The sequence below is a fragment of the Lethenteron reissneri genome, chromosome 27 (genome assembly GCF_015708825.2).
Source record: "Lethenteron reissneri isolate LAM-NWPU_2019-01 chromosome 27, ASM1570882v1, whole genome shotgun sequence".
Taxonomy (NCBI): domain Eukaryota; kingdom Metazoa; phylum Chordata; class Hyperoartia; order Petromyzontiformes; family Petromyzontidae; genus Lethenteron; species Lethenteron reissneri.
Genome location: NC_083805.1, coordinates 5,885,996 through 5,904,389, shown reverse-complemented (window position 1 = coordinate 5,904,389; position 18,394 = coordinate 5,885,996). Strand labels below are relative to the sequence as shown.

General features: G+C 41.0%; 1 protein-coding gene across 2 annotated transcripts in view; it reads right to left on the bottom strand.

The window, feature by feature from the left end:
- GLT1D1 (glycosyltransferase 1 domain containing 1) overlaps positions 1-18,394 on the bottom strand; it is a 65,041-nt gene that overhangs the window by 30,769 nt on the left and 15,878 nt on the right. For both annotated transcript variants that reach the window (XM_061561223.1, XM_061561224.1), the window contains exons 6-7: positions 8,040-8,096; positions 5,031-5,123 (exon numbers count right to left, since the gene is read on the bottom strand). In XM_061561223.1, the coding sequence (XP_061417207.1) occupies positions 5,031-5,123; positions 8,040-8,096 (150 nt within the window). The remainder of the gene's footprint in view (positions 1-5,030; positions 5,124-8,039; positions 8,097-18,394) is intronic.

Genomic DNA, 18,394 nt, shown 5'->3' with positions numbered 1-18,394 from the left:
CAGGCGTGAGACATGACCTTGGTGTGGTTAAATAGGTTTATCGAAGTTACTTCTGAAGTAGTTACATCATATCATCTTCTGGGGGCGATTCACTACTCGCTTGCGAGAGTCCCGAATGAGAATTTCTTCATCTCATTACGGGCCTCCAATTGCAAAAATGGAATGTAATTATGAAAAAAGCAACGGTAAAATAAAATAAAAAAATTACGTCAAATATCAATTATTATTGAAGCGGTTTCAAGGGATGCATAATGGAATGATGGAACAATCGCATTATTAAATTGTTTTAAAAGAGATTGGCAGTCCCGAGGACAATATATTTGGAAATATTTTCGTATAAATTCACTAAAAGGTTTTAATTTAATTACAACAGGATCGCTGACTGGGCATAACACTTCTTTGTCAAAGCCGCATTGGCTTATTCCCCAGGCGTGGAACAACTCGGACAAGAAGGAGACTATCTTAATTTTGGAGCTTTCGTGACTGCAGGAATTATTCTTTGGTTCTTTCGGTTAAGTCACGTCTAAAGATAAAATAATAAATGTGTGTCCTTGTGATGTCTGTCTGCTTGTATGTCTGTCTATAGTTTTCTAGTTAGATTTTTGTTGCTATTTCTTTTATGCCTGATGATGATTGCTTGTGTTGCAATCGAAACGTCGTAATATGCTTTTATTAAATTTATTATTTTATCTTTAGACGTGACTTAACCGAAAAAACCAAAGAAGAAAAAGGAGACTGTTTTGTGAACACTGGGAAATGCACATCATAAACAACAAATACACTCGCAGAAGTGTATAAGTGTACAAAAAAAAGTTCTATAAATGTGTGTGTGTGTGCTAGCTTTGTGTTTTGTCATTTATCAACAAGCGTCGATTAACTATTTATAGAGTTCATGCAAAGCTCTTGAAGAAAACCCATTGCGAACAAATACAGGGTAGAATTGTGGAACTGATTTGCAACTGCGATTTGAAACAATAAACCTTACTCATGGTATCAGCAATTCAATTATAAAGTGCAACATAATCAAAAGATTATACTGCCTTGGTGCAGACTTGGTTCATTATGGTTGTTTTGTTGCTTTGCTCAAGCGTACATTTCATCTTGGCAAATGTATAGAGTCGTGCAATTTCTACTTCCTTGTTATAGAAATATTAATTTATGTTTAATTGACTGCACTTTTCTCGATCTTACTCTTGTATCCTTGTATGTTTTGTTCATGTAACTTTTTGAGGAGCCTCTACTTGGCACCTGTGATAAAGAGCTTCATAGTTCATCAGATTCTTCTAGTCTATGATTCTGAAATGCCCAAATTCAAACCAAGGATTTCAATGGTGTGAGCTCAGTCTGTTCCCTGAGCCACACGGCCACTTTAATTTTTATATTTTTACAATGGGCACTGAACCGCGCCGACGTGAGTTTGCTTCGCGGGGAAAGCTAACATCAAGCAGCCAGTGATATCTCAACTGGTCCTTGTCCCCTGCCCCTTCTTAACCAACCACTGACCAGCGTGGTGAAGTATGGCAAAATAAGACCCTGCGTCAGGTTTGTTTTTCCCACAAGGATGAAACAACGACACCGGAGTTTTCCTCCTTTCACAAAAGTGTCTGTGGCTTAACAAATGGAGCAGAATTGTAGTCGGATAACGATAGAGTATTTAAACTATACGTGGATAGTTTTCCGTTATGTTTACGCACGCTCAAAATTGTACTGTTCACGAAAAACAACTACAGTAAAACCTTGGATTGCGAGCATAATTTGTTCCGGAAACGTGTTTGTAATCCAAAGCACTCGTATATCAAAGCACTCGTATATCAGTTGTGATCACGTGACGCTCGGCAGACAAAGCGTATACACGTACGACTCGTATTGCAAGACCTCGCTCGTTTATCAAATTAATATTTAATTAAAAATTTAGCTCGTCGTGCAAAACACTCGCAGACCAAGTTACTCGCATCCAAGGTTTTACTGTACTGCAACTTTGCATGGCTCAAGTAACTATCAAGGTTTGTCTGCAGCTCTGAAATACTGGATTTTGATTTTTTTACTGAGACAAACGTGCAAAACGTGGTTCCTAATCAACCACAGGAGCGGTTCTCAAGTCCTGCAGTTGTGGTGGTGTCCTTAACCTTGTCACTGTCGCTACTGAAAACCTGCAAAGTAGTGCAAAGAAACCCTAACCCCCCCCCCCCCCCTGTATTATGGAACGCAATGCCGCGCTCACAACGGTGGATTGTATTGTTTGGGATGGTTGTGTGTGATCGTGGCATCATGGAAAATTGTTTCCTAATTACTGTATCTTACGGCCAGATGGTGCGCTTTGCTTTTAATATTTAATGACATTTTTACAATATTTTCAAGTTGTGTTTTAATTGTATCGTGCACTTGGCCACTGTGGCGAGTGTCTCTGTTATTTTGCGGTTCGTCCAAATGACTCGATGCAAAGAGCGCACGTTCAGCATCTTGAGATGCTCCTAATATTAAGGTGCCATATAAATATACATTATTATTGTTGTTATTATTAATAATAAAGGTTTTTGGGTTAGATCGTGTCAGTATAAATGTGTTGTAACCCTCCACCACCCGACACAGCCAATAAGGTTTGTCACGTAAACAACGCGCCAATTAGTTACTACTTCAGCCCACCGCTGTGATGGAGAGTAAATCCACAACGTTTACAATTTGAGGAGTACGACGTTCCGCTAGTAATTACATCCAGCATCATCGGGCGATTTGCCAGAATAGTGAATCAATCCATCTGCTTCCGGTCTTAAATAGAGCAAGATGACGTCATCCCTGTGAATCCATCAGGTGTAGAGATCAGAGGGGGAGGAGGGAGGGTTTATTGTAATTATATAATAGATAATTAATCAGCCTACGTGTTAAACTGTTGTTATTATTATCTGCTCGTAACAAGCCGTAAGAGCACAAGGCAATAGATATGTATTGTCATTAGCCAATCAATGGTGGTGTATTCTGGTAAGGGACTAAGCAGGTACAACACTGCATATTGTGATTGGTTTTGTTATGTATAAATCCTATTTGCAGCTGAGAGATGTCAGTAACACCACCGCAACTGAAAGATGGATTGTGGAAAACTGGCTCAATTCATCAAGTGTTACAGTAGCCATTAGCACATCACCTTTGCTTTAAAACAAGATCTGCGAAAAATATAATCTAACACGTAATCTATAATATGAATGATGAGTAATGTATAAAGATGGCAGCATCAGTAGATAACCAAGCTGAAACATTTAGCATAGACATTTTAAAATGTAGCGACCTAGATGTGATTCATATATTCGCAAGCATGCCCATCCATTCTGTGTTAAAACAACATATTTAGCATGTCATAATAATAACAAACAATCCAATGATGGACTAAGGGCTCCCCAAAGCCATGTCAATGTGGGGGTTTGTTGGCCATACTTCACCGCACAGGTCAGTATGTGGTGAAGTATGGTGAAGGGGTGAGGGGGGGGGTCTCAGGACCAGTTCAAACATGACTCAACACTGATGTTAGCCTTGTGCAGGAATCAAACTCAGGTGGTTGGGTATATAGAACAAAGTTGCTAATCGTTGCACCATTGCTCCACCCTCTTGCAGATATATGGCACAAAAAACGTTCATTTGGATCACATTCTTTTATACACCTATGAATATTTTTGGCCTCAAATCTCCAGGCTTAAATAATAGCTTATTTCACTGTGGTTCCCTGCATGATAAGTTACAATGCATAATAAACAAATGTGATGTTACGTGCAACCCCAGAATAATTTTGTGGTATAAGTTGACTTTTTATTTTTCTCTACAGTGTATGGCTCCCAAATGTTCAATAATATTGAGTCCAAATCATATATCTGCTATTGGATTTGTCTTCAGCAGAAGGCAGGCTTGGATAATGTCCAATTTATCCAAGTTCATCATGATGAACGGTGACCCATGCATATAGCACAACTAAATGATTGTACATCAGCGACTGGAAATTAATGAGGTGGTCTATTTATCGGATTCATTACTTTTTTCTTGAAGGTAAAGAAAGAAATCCAAGGCAAAGCTCCGTATAATATGCTTATGTACGTGATTATACATTAAGGCCTGTAAATGACATGTTACATGGGATTTTTTAAATATCAACGTTACTTTCAGTCAATGCACCCGATGATATCATCGTTATGAATAATTCTCATTGGCAAAAAATATACTTTCACACACTTAATGTAAAAAAGTACCGTATCTCTTTCACCATGCAGGGCTATGTTTTCATGTAAATTATGTAAATTAAATGACGGATATAAAAATTCCCCTTTATGAAAAGGTCAAAAAGAATATCTAATGAAGGGTCACTTACAAAGGCCAAATTCAAACACATAAGTTTTACACTTTACATTTATGGACTTTATTTGGATTAATGAGTTAACCAAAATGAACAAAAAACATAATTTCTATAAAATAATCTCAAAGATCACACACACTCTTTGCTCAGGCACGGTTGCATAAGACTGATATAAATAGCCTGTACAGTATTACACTTTGGTTCTTTCGGTAAAGTCACGTATTGTTTCGTCTAACATTCTATCAATGTAAATACATTATAAATGTACGTAATTCTACGTAAATACAAATTTACAGACCTTTGTTAATTCACTTCTGAAGGCCTTTCAAAGCACGCTGTATTATAAGAAATGTGTTAAGCGTACTGCAGCACACAAGCTTGTTTGGTTGAGTGGTTAAGCTGGCCAGTGGCGGTTTTGGTATCTGAACCAGCCCAATACCACTCACCAATGATGTCAGACCTGGCCTGGATTCAAACTCAGGACGACAGGTTCATAGCATTGCGTACCAACGACCGTGCCAACGCTCCGTCCCCCCCCGCACCCCCCACCATAAAACGGGAGTTGTAAAACATTCTAAACAAAATTAATAATTAAATCTGATATAAAAGCTAATGGTACAAAAACGCCTACATGTGCACGTATTGCCGTCGCAAGCATTTTTCAGATGAGATACAATTTTATTCGTTTTGTGCTTACCGGAGAAAGTGTCCGTCAGGTACAGAGGGTCCTTAACTTGACGAATCCCGCACACGAGGAGGAAGAGGAGGCTGCTCGTATCAGCGGGGACGCCTAATCAATTTGGTGGGGGAGGAAGGAAGAAAGAGGGAGCCAAGGTTACATTCAGGGTGGTGGGTGGGGGTGCAAACTTGCCAAATGTATGCATAAAGTGTCGCCCGGTGTCCTTTATGTGACGCCATTACTGTATTTTACTGCGCAAAATATCGGGTTGCATTTTGACAGTATGGGGCGTAAATCTGTGACCCGCTGACCTGTAACCTTTTACATGCAACGAGAAGGGGGGGGGGGTGCACAGATTAACTGGTATTATTGTAGGAGTTCGTTAGCATGCCACTAAATCTTCGCTGCAGTAAATTCTGGCACGATAGGGACATTAATGCAATTTACGGTCATTTTTGTTGTTGTTGCATCTTTCACATATGCTTGGAAACAAATGTTTGCCCATTATGTAGGCTGATGATATTTTTTCTTTAACATAAATCTCTCGCTTGTGATTAAGTCATTTTCTAGCGACGTATCTACTTTGTGGGGAAAAACAAGACGTAAGAGCAGTTTTTTTAGCTGCCCGTCATAATAATCCCAATTGGCCAGGTGGCTGTCGGAATAGGTCAAGTGCTGCGTGGTCATGTTCTTCAATAAAACAGTAAATGACTTTGAATGGCAGAACAGCCTATCCTATATGGGGTTGTGGCTAGGGAGCGAGTAGTGGGGGGATTATTGCTTTCCTCTCTTAACTCTCAGTCTGGGTTTTCCCAGAGCAGCGTTTGGAACGATAACCCCTCCCAAACGCCGCCTCCTTCCCTTCCTGCCCATACTTTCTCAAAAAAGATCAACAAAAGCCATAAAAAAACACAAGACCGTGGCAGACGTAAAGCACATATGGGGAAAACACCGTTCAATATTTGCCGTGCGTGCTTGATTGTACTGACATATATTTAACTTGGGACTCTGGCTTCCAAAATGAAAACACTTCCAATAATGTACTCGCCACATCAACGAGCAAATGTGGCATTACACTGGGGATCAGAATAGAGGAGGGTTGGGAACGCTGAACTTGAGGGAGAGCATGTTAAATTGTCATGCAGATGAAGCACCTTGAGAAAGTATTGAAATGAAATGAAGGCACAAACTGCAATTAATGAAATTTATTGCACACTCCAATTGCCGTGTCAGCTTTTTTCTTCAAATCAGACTTTTTCTTATGCAAAGAATGCATTATTAGTACCCCCCGCCGCACCCCTCCCCTACATTTTTCCTGCGTACTCTATGTGAAGACGATGTCAGACTTTTTAGAAATGAATTTTGTTTTTGCATCTGATTATGATCACATTTTAAGCACGCAGTTGCTCATTATGATACCCTTTCAACCAGCCCATACGTACAAGTATACATATCTGTGAACAATAATAACATCATTTATTTCCCCTGGAAAGGCTCACCCAGTCTCCAACACTATTTGAGGCTGGTCCTGCATAGTAATGTTTGGTTAATTCCATCAATGAGTGTTTTGTGTGAAGAAGAAAGGAACACACACACAGGAATAAATAAGACAAATGTATGCTTGGATGGGTTTGTAACCCATATGATGTACTTTCATCTCCTGGTCACCATCTTGCAGCCCAGCAGCTTTGAGAGTTTAACAAATACAATCTGATCCACAAACTTGTGTCACAAGTGCTGGATTAAGTGCTGTCTGACGAAAGTAATTTCGAAAATGAAATTGCATTTAAAGCTATAAATATTTTATATATATAAACAGGGATATTGCTCTGCCACCTGTGTGTCTGCAAATTATTTCAAAGAGAGGTCACGGGGGGGGGGGGGGGGTTCCTAGTGAGAGCACTGACCCTGCACTGTTGACATCTCGAGTTCAAATCTGAGCAGCCACTCGTGATTAAAACCGAGTTGTCAAAAGTAGTGAGTGGATGGTCTCAGACTGATCACCAATCACACTGTGCATATTAAAATCCGTAATATTAAACGAGTTTGACCTAATTTGGGAGCAAACTCAAGCTCTCCCAAGCGACAAACAAACATCTTCTAAAGAAGGGGTGCAATATAAAGTACATGTCCCCGAGCATACGTAAGATGTGACTTTACAGGGAGTCTGGGAGTAGATCTGTGGTATCTCATTCTGTGAGCTGTTTTATAACAAAAATATCTGAACGGACTTTTCATCTCGTGGTATGATACCAATTGTACAATTGGAATAATTTGCCTGGGAAAAATACAAAAATACAGGGTGCTTCAGAAAAATGTTAACACTTATCTGGGACTATCGTTTATTAATGGAAAAATAACGGATAATACACTAACATGATAATAAATGTATGTTTATAGCTTCAAAAGTCAAAGAGTCTCCACCTGCTCGCCATCATTGTCAACACGTGCCTGGAATCTTCTCCAGGTGGTCTCCAGAGCCCAGAGGTACATTTCTTGTGGTGTTGTTGCAAATTCTCAAAAGTATAAAAAAAAAAAATTTTAAGCACCCTATAATAATAAAAAATATAACTGCAGTTACAAATTTAATTCCACAGTACATTTAAACTTTCCAAATGTCAAGCCTCTGACAGATCACTGCAGGGCTGTCTAAAGATTTCACCCAAGACTGCGACGCCAATCTATGAAGTGCACGCAAATTCTGTTACAGCTTGCACTGTTTAACAAAAGAAAGCTACAACACATTGTCCAAATTCTATAATTGGAAGTTGTGGTCACATAAAAAAACAGTATTTCACAGTTCGCTGCATACCTGTACACGAACGCAAGGGTTAAACATCAAGCTATACGGACAGAAAAATAAAAAAACACCCTACATTCCGTAAAAATACATGTACAACCACGATGAATAATTCATCATCGTGCAGCATTGTTGAAGTGCTCCTGAGAATGATAGTGGCCATAGCGGGAGTTTGGCTGTTCTTGCGTCGCCTGCATGCGTTGTGTGCATACAGAGCTTTGGCTCACCCGAACTACGTAAATGGCTCCTCCAGGCAAATCCAGTGTCGGGATTGGTCCACACACCTGTTGACAAGCGAGGGCAAATAGTTGAAACGTTCATTATACGAATGTAACTTGATTTTTTGTTGTTGCAAAACACTAAACAGCAGTTCAACACGTAGGCTTTCGCGACCAATATTATTCACAATTAAGGTGTTTGGGTTAGATCGCGCGAGTATAAATGTGTCGTAACCCTCCACCACCCGACACAGCCGGTAAGGTTCGTCACGTAAACAACGCGCCAATTAGTGACGACTTCAGCCCGCCGGTGTGTTGGAGAGTAAATCCACAACATTAACAATTTGAACACCGTGACGTTTCGCTGGTAATTACATCCAGCAGCAGGCGATTTTGGGGGGGGGGGGGGCACTGCAAGATTGATGTGCCCCCCCCCCCCCCCAGCTCCGTTTGTACAGAAGAATGGCTCCGGCAGAGATTTTTCACGGTTTCTCTGCCGTGTAAAATCCATCGAGTGGCCCTTTCATTATTTTACACTCTGGCGGCGGGGGGAGGGTCACACTTTTCCACACACACTGCAGTGAGATAGTAGCATGAGAGTCGAGGCGATATGAAACAATCTCAGACCTGAAATTTTGCCTAATTAAAGCAAAGAACCACTTTTTTAAATTTTTTACATGATCGTTTCTGTGTGCAGTCGTTGATGGCTATTCTCCAACCACTGAACTCATTCTAGATTTGAAGCTTTCGTGACTGCAAAGATTCATACTCTCAGTTCTTTCGGTAAAGTCACGTAGGTAAAAAATTGAAATTAAAATTAAATAAAATAATAAAATCACGACGTTTCGGAGGCAACACAAGTCTCCGTCATCAGGTGGGACCGTCACAGCCAGATTTGCTGCTTGATGCTCACTTGATGCAGCAAATCTGGCTGTGACGGTCCCACCTGATGACGGAGACTTGTGTTCATTTTTTTACCTACGTGACTTTACCGAAAGAACTGAGAACACTGAACTCATCACGTGTAAGAACCCAGTGGACTCAGCAGCAGCTACCCAGATTCAAACCCAGGATTTTAGCAGTGTCGGCTCAGTGCTCTGATCACCCTTTTGGAGCTGCACAGTCTTAATAAAACTCCCCTCTCATTATACCACCTGCCATAAAATACATTAACATTTGAAAGGGCATGCTCTATGGTGCCAGTGTCACGGTACATGCCTGCTAAATTTAAAAGTTACATACAATTACTAAATTATGATAACATAATAAGCTTGCCTAATGTTTGCGTGCTGGGCCCAAAGGCCCCTGCAAATCGGCTGGGCAAAGTTCCTGCTTGAGAAAAAACCCCCCCTCTAATATAACAATTAGCTTACAGATGCTGACATGAGGTTATTAAACGTAACCACGTTTGCATACACTTCAATCGTGGAATTTTGCATATGGCTGTGCAAAAATTTGCACATATATACGTTGAAATTCAATTTTGGGACGATGTAAAATATCAGCTAAAAAAAGGAAGACGCAAGGTACATGCGCGATGATACCATTTGGTATGCCGACCTATTCGTGTGCCCTATGGAGGGGAGGTAAGTTTTTTGTCATGAAATTCTGAGGGTGCCACTGAGCGATGCCGAGACGCACAGAGTAGTGGCTTGCAATGCAAAGGAGTGTGTGCACTCTCTTGCTCGCTCACAGGCTGACGTGAAGGTAATTATGCACACAATAGTAGCCGGTAGCAGTTTTTTGCCACTTTCTATCATCTCTAGAATCAACACACCACGAGAGGAAATTTTACTCGATTTGCCGATAGGGATCATATATTTTAAAGTGTTTATAGCATGACACTTAAAGCAAATTAGGACTCGAAACTGACCCTGCCCTATGAGTAAAACCAATCAACCTCATGGGTTGTAATTTTCTATGGCCAAAAATAGAAAATATTTGGTGTTTGGATTTCTCTACTTATAGCCATAGACTGGAATATATCTGTGGCAAATTTCAGATTTCCAGGCTAACATTAGTCTTGAGTCACTGAGTTATGACCGTTTATATATTTAATGGACGGTACATACTGCACGTGAATAAAAACTTAAAACACTGAACATTCAGTATTTATAGAATGCACATGTGTTTGTGTGTTTAAGCACACACAGTACGCCTTAAGTTCACCGATTTTATCCACAACGTAGGATTTTACTACCCACAGGCTCAACCGATGACTAAGTGTTCAGACGCTCAATTAATTTGTCACGATTCGAGTTTAGAAAATCGATTAAAACCATTATCGGTTTAACGTTACAGAGAATGTAGCGGCCCCTAGTGTCTGCGACGCATGGGTAAGCTGAACTCGTTAATATGCACACGATTCAACCCATGTCTCGCGAGCTAAAGCGTCGATATTATTTGATGGGCCAATTCGTTGTGCCGAGTATTCCCTTGTTATTCACAAACATACTATCTGCGATTTTTGGCGATCATGTAATGCGAGAAAGTAATGAGATAGAGTGATTTTAATTTGAGGATGCGCATCATCCTAATTTATAACGTATTATTTAAGCTTCAAATCAAGATATCATTTCATCCTTTGAATCTTTTTTCCCATTAAGTTTATGTCCATTATAACCAATTTTGTATGTTTTCGTGTTATGATAAATTTAATGTATTTAAAAGCTTATTAATGTATGTCTTCAAGGTAATTCATGAACATGTAAAAGCATTTTTTTAAAATGAAAACCAATATCATTACCCGCGAAATTTGCCTCTCTGGAACGTATCCCTTGCGAACATCGAGGGAATGCTGTACACCACTGCTCGATATACACACGCGCGTGACAGCACTGCAAGTGCAACACCTCCAGTGTTTCATGGTGCATTTCCTGCACAGTCACACGGCGGAATTCGTGCGATTACAAACCGGAGCAATGCTGTGTACGAAAAGCGTCCTCGACACGTTGAACCCTTGTCCTAGAGTAATAATAATAATAAGAATTATATAAAAAAAAGATAAATAACATTTACAGTGTAGATTAGCCTTTAGTCACCTGGATTGATGACCACAAATGTGTTATCAAGGTTTAACATGTTCATTTCACTGCACAATGTTTGCTGACATTCGTTAATACAGATAAGAGACATATCTGTATGGATAAAATGGTCCCTTCTTCCCGTAATCCATCAACCTCTCAGCAACTACCAAGGATCAGCAGATTCACTTCATTGAGGCTTCAATTCCCTTTCCTGCTGTCGGACGAGCAGTTGTTATCGTTTTTTTAGCAGAACAAATGAGATTTTTTTTTCTTCTAATTTCTTTAAAGCTGCGATGTAAAATAATTATAACATCACTTAATGTAACCATTAGTGGTGTTATAATGGGATGGCATACATCATTTACAAACCTCCATTGTCATCTTTCACAATCTCAGCAATTGTAATTAATCATTCAAACTACCATTTGGCTAAGTAAACCACTTTGCACACGTGTATTGTACGCATGCAAACTGGCACATGCCTCATTTGTAAAAGAGCTCCTCACAATTGGCAGGTTCCCAGTTCAAACCCTGGTTCGGGGCTGACTCAGCCCATCATCATTCTGGGATCATAAAAAAATGTAGTTTAACATTTGTGGGGAAGTTTACAATAGTTGCCCTATCAAAAGTCTTGCCCCAGTCATAGGAATGTGGAATTACAACCACCGGCTTAGGCCTCTCAAAACAAATTTGCCCTTGTCTAAAAATGCTCATTGGAGCAGGAAAACACGCGTCGGTTGTTATTGTGCACATTTATGAGTATTCATATTCTTAGGTTCTTTCGGTAAAGTCATGTAGGTAAAAAATAAAAATTAATAAAAGTAAAATAAAAAAATAAATAAAAAATCACGACGTTTCGGAGGCAACACAAGCTTCCGTCTTCAGGTGGAACCGTCACAGCCCGACAGCTGTATCACCTACGTGACTTTACTGAAAAAACCGAAGAATATGAATCCTTGCAGTCACGAAAGCTTCAAATCCTGAATGAAATTTATGAGCATTTGAATGTGATCTGGTGCCGTCAACAGAGAGGCATCCTCCACTGCCATTCAAACTGTGACTTTACTACGATAACTACTTTGCACACATTTATGCATGCAAATTACTCCTTGAACTGCAATGTAATGAATACAGCTCGCGAAGTTGTCATCACAAAGCACAGTCTGCACACCGGGAATGTTTTCCATTTTCGGATTAAAACTGCAAAGGACGTTAATGACCGTGCCACCGCTCCATGCCACATCGGCAATTTCCACTTGTAACGCGCATAGCATTCATTCGCTCTCGAAGGCAGGGTACAGACTCGGAGGCGCGTGGAACCACAGACGAGGAGGAAAGGCAGCAACGTGAGGCGAGCCGGTGCCAAATTTACCCCCTCCCCGAGTTCTGCAGTCCTCTACATATGAAGGTGTTATCGGCGATTATTGAGCAAGGGGGCAGTACACGCTCCCGTACAGGTGGAACAAGGTGGGATCCACATTTTGCATTCTCCTGGCAATCCAGGTGCAGTTGGCACCTCGACACCCGCAGGAAGGAGGTCTCATTACATTTCTGTGATCCACCAACGCTCGCTGCCTCCACAGTGCTGGATTACAGGTGTGCTCCACCACCACCACCACCACCACCCAGCTAGTCATTAGCTGCTGTGAGATACATTATATTATCTTGTTATGGTGTCTCTAGCACGCACGCACGCACGGCGGGAAATTAAAGGTGTTTTTCTCGTTCCAATCAGGAACTTAAGCGCGAGTGTATCTTGCACAAGCTTAACTTAATTGCAAGGTTTACGTTATGTTTCAAACAAGTCCACAAGTTCCACGCCAAGCCATGAGCGAAACAATAAAGGTCGTGCACAACACGTTTCCCAAACAGAATATGGACCTTATGGCGGGACCCCGGGGTCCCATAAGCCCCCGGCTCTCGCATAAACTGCGTTGCGACGTCATTATACGTCTGTTGAAGGCGAACGATACGACTATTCCTCTCGACGAGCTCTACACGATGCGCTAATCAAAGTTTCAAACTTTTGTTTCTTCTGCGCATTCGTCCTCGCTGCTGCGCTTGGACGACACGACAACAGAATGATCGGCGCCAGCCGGGTCGCGGCGTTTATGTGCGCGGTGGGACGGAGTCGCCAAAAATAAATGAATTACGATTTTGGACTTCCGTTTATTCGGGACCCCAGGGCCCCGCCGTGAGGTTCATGTATCGAACTGCGAAGTGGGGGCCCGGGCAGGTCACGTCACCAGACGGAATGGGCGGCCAGAGGGCAGACTGCGAACCGAGCGGACGGCCATCGTGGAGATGGCGTGACAAGAAGAGTTCTTTGTGCAAGGCGCAGCATCGCAGGACCGTGTCAAGACATGGCAATAGCACTGGGAGGTATTTATCTAGTCGTGGAAGACTCATGGCAGATGATAATCGTGCTGAGTAAGGCAGTTGAAATGTTACGCAAGTCCAAAGTTAAAGGACCCATATAACAGATGCAATAGCAAGGTGAATACAAATGTGTCCTTTAATGCAATTTCTAAAAATCTTTTATAAGGAGAAGACAATGCTTCCTCTTTTGTGGCCTAATGCATTCGTGGCTCTTGGAAATGTTTTGCTATTACAATGCCACGCTGTTTTATCCTTGCAGAGTGCAGAGTATAGTAAAAAAATGTTTAATTTTCGTCGTCAGACAGCAGTTCTGTTATTCCCTCAGAGGGAGCAACCATCTGCCCTCAGCTGTGTATTTATAAAAAAGCAATGATTTTTGTGTCATTAACTCGTCCGTGATGGGAAGTGGTATATCAACGACTGTATACTCAACCGTGACAAATAACATGGATGGGACCTTTATTTGTTTTTAATTCAGGGCCCTGTAAAAGTCGTTTTTTCCGTCAAAACTTATTTATTAAAACTTAACGCTTTCGTGACTGCAGGAATTAATATTCTTTGGATCACAACACAAGTGATGTGTTGTGATCGAAACTACGACGTTTCGATCGCAACACATCGCCTGTGTTGTGATCGAAACGTCGTAGTTTTTTCTTATTTTCTTTCAACCTATCTACGTGACTTTACCGAAAGACCCAGAGAATATTATTCACGAAAAACTTGCAGAAAAAGATTCGGGTGGAGCGGTGGCAGAAGTGGTTAGCTCGCGATACCATGAATCCGGCGACCCGAGTTCGACTCCTGGGTAAGTCGAACATCATTTCAACTCAACCAGCAGAGTAAAGTAAAGTATGGGCAAACAATCCCTATGCCTGTGACAAGAGCATTGGGAGACATGTATAAAGCAGTGGATTGACAAAAGGCTGTGAAATATCATTATAGGATGGTAGACCTTCATAGAATTGGAATGCTAAGTGACACTATTGTGACATGCAAGAGAGACTTGCAATAAAACTGCATTCCTTGCGTGCATTAAAGTAGCGCAAGACGGTAAAAATGTTGATGTCAACAAGCGTGTCAAAATGTGTGTATGATAGCAAAAAAAGTACACGTTCTTAAAAATGACGTGAACAATGATAACGGGAGGTTCCGTTTTTCAATGAGAGGGATCACTGGTGAAGTCAAATGGCAATGGGTTAAGATGGAGAAAGGGCCAGAGGACCTTGATGCGTGAAACCGCTTTTTATAGCAATGTACAGAAATAGTAAATATAATAATAAATGCATTTAGCAATTACATCGTTACTTATATTCTGTGTCGTTGTAAAGTATTGCATTGAACTATGACCCAATATCTAACGGACAGTGTCCTTGTCCATAACCATCTGACAGTTCCCCGGCATTGTTTCGAGCAAAGCTGACTCTACCGATGAGAAAGTGGATGTCAAAGCCAGTCGAGAGTTTGTGACAGAATCACTTTACCCAACTGTGTTGTTGCGAATCGCAACGGCCACAGTGCAGTACTCTCAGAAAGTCACAAAGTTAAACTCTTACAGCCTGCACTGTGAAAGCATGACAAAAAGAGTTACGCATTTATGTTTACTATTATTCATTTTAAATGCATCCAAAAGTAGCGTGATAAATTATGCATCGGCTGGAGCTAGAAATTGCAAACATTTCCGCCAAATTCCTTTAAACGTAGCCCATCGTCCCCACCTTATATGATATCGTTCCAAAAAACCCTGCAGTCAAAAACCACGTGAGCCGGCATACTTAATCAACCATCCAGTACCAACAAGATGCACACGGCTCCTACGTGATCCCACTACAAAGGGGGGGCCCCTCCATTATCTACGCTAATAGGGATGACCCTCGTGTGGATAAGCAACATTTGCAGCCAATTTATCATTTTTAAAAACAATTCATATTGGCTGCGGGGTAGACTCGAGAGGGAGGGAGCGAAGGAGAGGACGGGGTTGTAGGGTGCCAGAGGAAGTGAGGCAAGACGCACGGGGTGTGCGAGTGCTTTAATCACAGAAATATCAGTGCGCTCTCCCGGCTAAGAAGGAATTAGCCAGCGTGTGTTTCTGTCCGATCGCGTGTGTATGGTTGGCCGAAGGGAAGTTAATCCAGAGTGGAGTGTAATTACGGAAAAATGTACTCTGCGTTGGCTTCACTGAAACGCGATTGTTGCAAAATGTGGGCTTGATATTTGGATGGAGTCAACCACGTTCATGGGGGGGGGGCCTTCCGTATTTACGTGGCATTCTTCGTGCAATCCGCTCATTACGTACGCGTCATCACGCTACCTCTTTTCACTCCACAAGATTTTTTTGCGGTGATTTCCACTGGCGATGCACACGATACGCACACCGCGTAGTGCGATCTAGTTCGCTGGCTAAAAGAAGAAAAACACTTTGCGTGCCAATGATGAAGCTTCATAAAGTGATAAAGTGTCCACCGCAGTGTAACGGTGCTCTCAAAAAAGTTTGACTTTCATGCACAATTGATGGCAGGCCACTAGGTTTTTGGCCGCAATAAGTTTGGGCAACAAATTTGAAAGGAAAGGCATGACCGGTCTGCTACATTTTTATATGTATTACTGCGCAGAACGGGCCACTTGAACCCAGCATTAACCAACACAGGAGGAGAGGCAATTAAGCATTAAAGGTCATGCTGCTGCCCAAATTGGAAATAGATTTTGGCGTAATTGTGCTATTAGTTCCAGTAAAAGGCCTACCAATGACTGTGGAAGGTTCTTGTAATGACTTTCTCTGGATCGCCTTACACAGACTAAAGAAAGCAGTAATTCAACGTCACCACTGTTTGGGACAACTATTTTTTTAAATGAGTAAATGTGCAAGCAAACAACAGAGGTCAAGCTGAGTTAAATATGTATTGTTGACACTAATTATGTTTTAGGAGCCCTCCATGCGAAAAGAAAAACATTTAAGAAGGTTTTGTTGTGATAATATTCGCAAAGCATCGTTTCATAGTTTATCCAAAATTAATTGTCGTGAGCCAACAAATGGCCGCTATACATTGTGAACGTCGCTGAAATGTTGAGGTCTAAATGGGTTCAGAACCTTTAGCTCGTTCAATGTTAGAAGTGAGAGGACGTAGAGTAGAAATGCTGAAATATTATCAATGCCATTTTTTCTTCTATGCAAATGTTCTATTCAGGACGGTCCTACATCGGAATGTTCGGCCCATTCCATTTACATAATATTATGAAAATGCTCGCACGAGTCACAACAACAACGAGACAAAACACAGTGACGAGAATTAAATTACCATCAATAATAATGTGCTAGATACTCTCAACATTTATCTGTCAATAAAAAATACTGGTGATTGTTTTGCTGTTGGTAATTAATAGCATACATTTTTTTTTTATTAAACTAAGACAATATATTTTAAAAAAACACATCATTAACACTGCCTTAAAACAGAAAATGTGTCTATATATTCGGTTCACGTTTTATGTAAATGGCCCTTTCACAGAGTACAGAGAAGAAGGAGAGTTTCGCTGACACTGTCGTTGATTACACTCTACAATTTGGTGGAGCCCTAAAAAAGATACGTGGACGAACGTCGCTAGATGAACAACTTTGATTTAACAATTCCAACATTTTTGTTTTCCCATAAGTTTCAGGTTTTCAAGTTTCATTTATTAGGTATCGCCCTGTGAGGCTCTTAAGTCGGTGCAACCGCAACAAACAAAATATGAACACAGAACATCTTAAAGCGACACCAAGACTGAAACAACTTGTTCAAAAGTAAAACATGCATAAATACATTTAAATTTCAAATACATGTCAAATGCTACTGAAGAATTACATCGCACTTTTGGTGATCTGGCATCCTAAGTTTTTTTTTCATCCGGTGTAAGGCCCACTGAGCTATATAGCTTTTTTTCAGAAGCGACATGGCCACATATGATAGCTGAACGAAGTGGCTTATGTCGATATTTATAGCAGTCAAATATTCTAAACACGTGTTTCTAAATGTGGAGGGGAAAAACCAGAGGACCCGGAGAAAAATCCACCCGGCCATAGGGATAACATGCAAACTCCAAATATATACGGGTGTCAGGGTCGGGCTCGAACCCACGACCTCCTGCATACCAGGCGAGGTAGTTAACATCTCGATGCCCAAAGCGTAATATATATATGTGATACTTCACAAGCTCACACGTATATCAAAATTCATCAGATGTACTGCTTCACCGAGAGGCTCAGTGCTGGGTTTACTCATGCCCTGGGCATAAAGTGAGGTGGGGGAAAGCATATCTGAAAATAACATGATGGTGGGGGGGATGGAATTGTGAAAGCATTTTTTTGAGTGGCCCCAGTTTTTGGCCTTTAGCAACTGCCTACCCTATACCACCACTGATCTGTATAAAGGGGTTGCCACCTCTGAGTTACAAAGAAACCCAGCCACATCATGGTAAGAAGAAGAGGAATAATACTGGTATACATTTGCACGTGATCAGCAACTTCGCCGAGCTAACATATGTGGCCAGGTGGCTTCTGAAAAAAGCTAAATATCTCAGTGGGTTTTTTCCTGGTAAGATGAACACAAATATGGAGCTTAGTTGATTAAGAAATTTGTTTACCTTTTACTATACTTTGCACTCTTATCGTGCTTGGTATTGTTTGTTGTAACGTTCTGACCTGCTGGAATCTGTGAAAAAGAGGTTTATAGCTCATCGGATTACTCCAGTGTTAATAAATATACTAATTCTGAAATACATTGTCTTAAGTAGTGCATTTGTATTATGAAAATTACAAAAAAACCCCGGAATTTCAATATCCTGGGAAGACTTGCAGATTTCCCAAGATGGTTTTCTTAAAAAAAAAGCTGACATCCTTGGAGAACCAGGACAGATGGCAGCCGAAGCTGTAAATGCTATAACATTGTGTGGAAACTGGTAGATTCCTTGAAGACAACTTTGTTG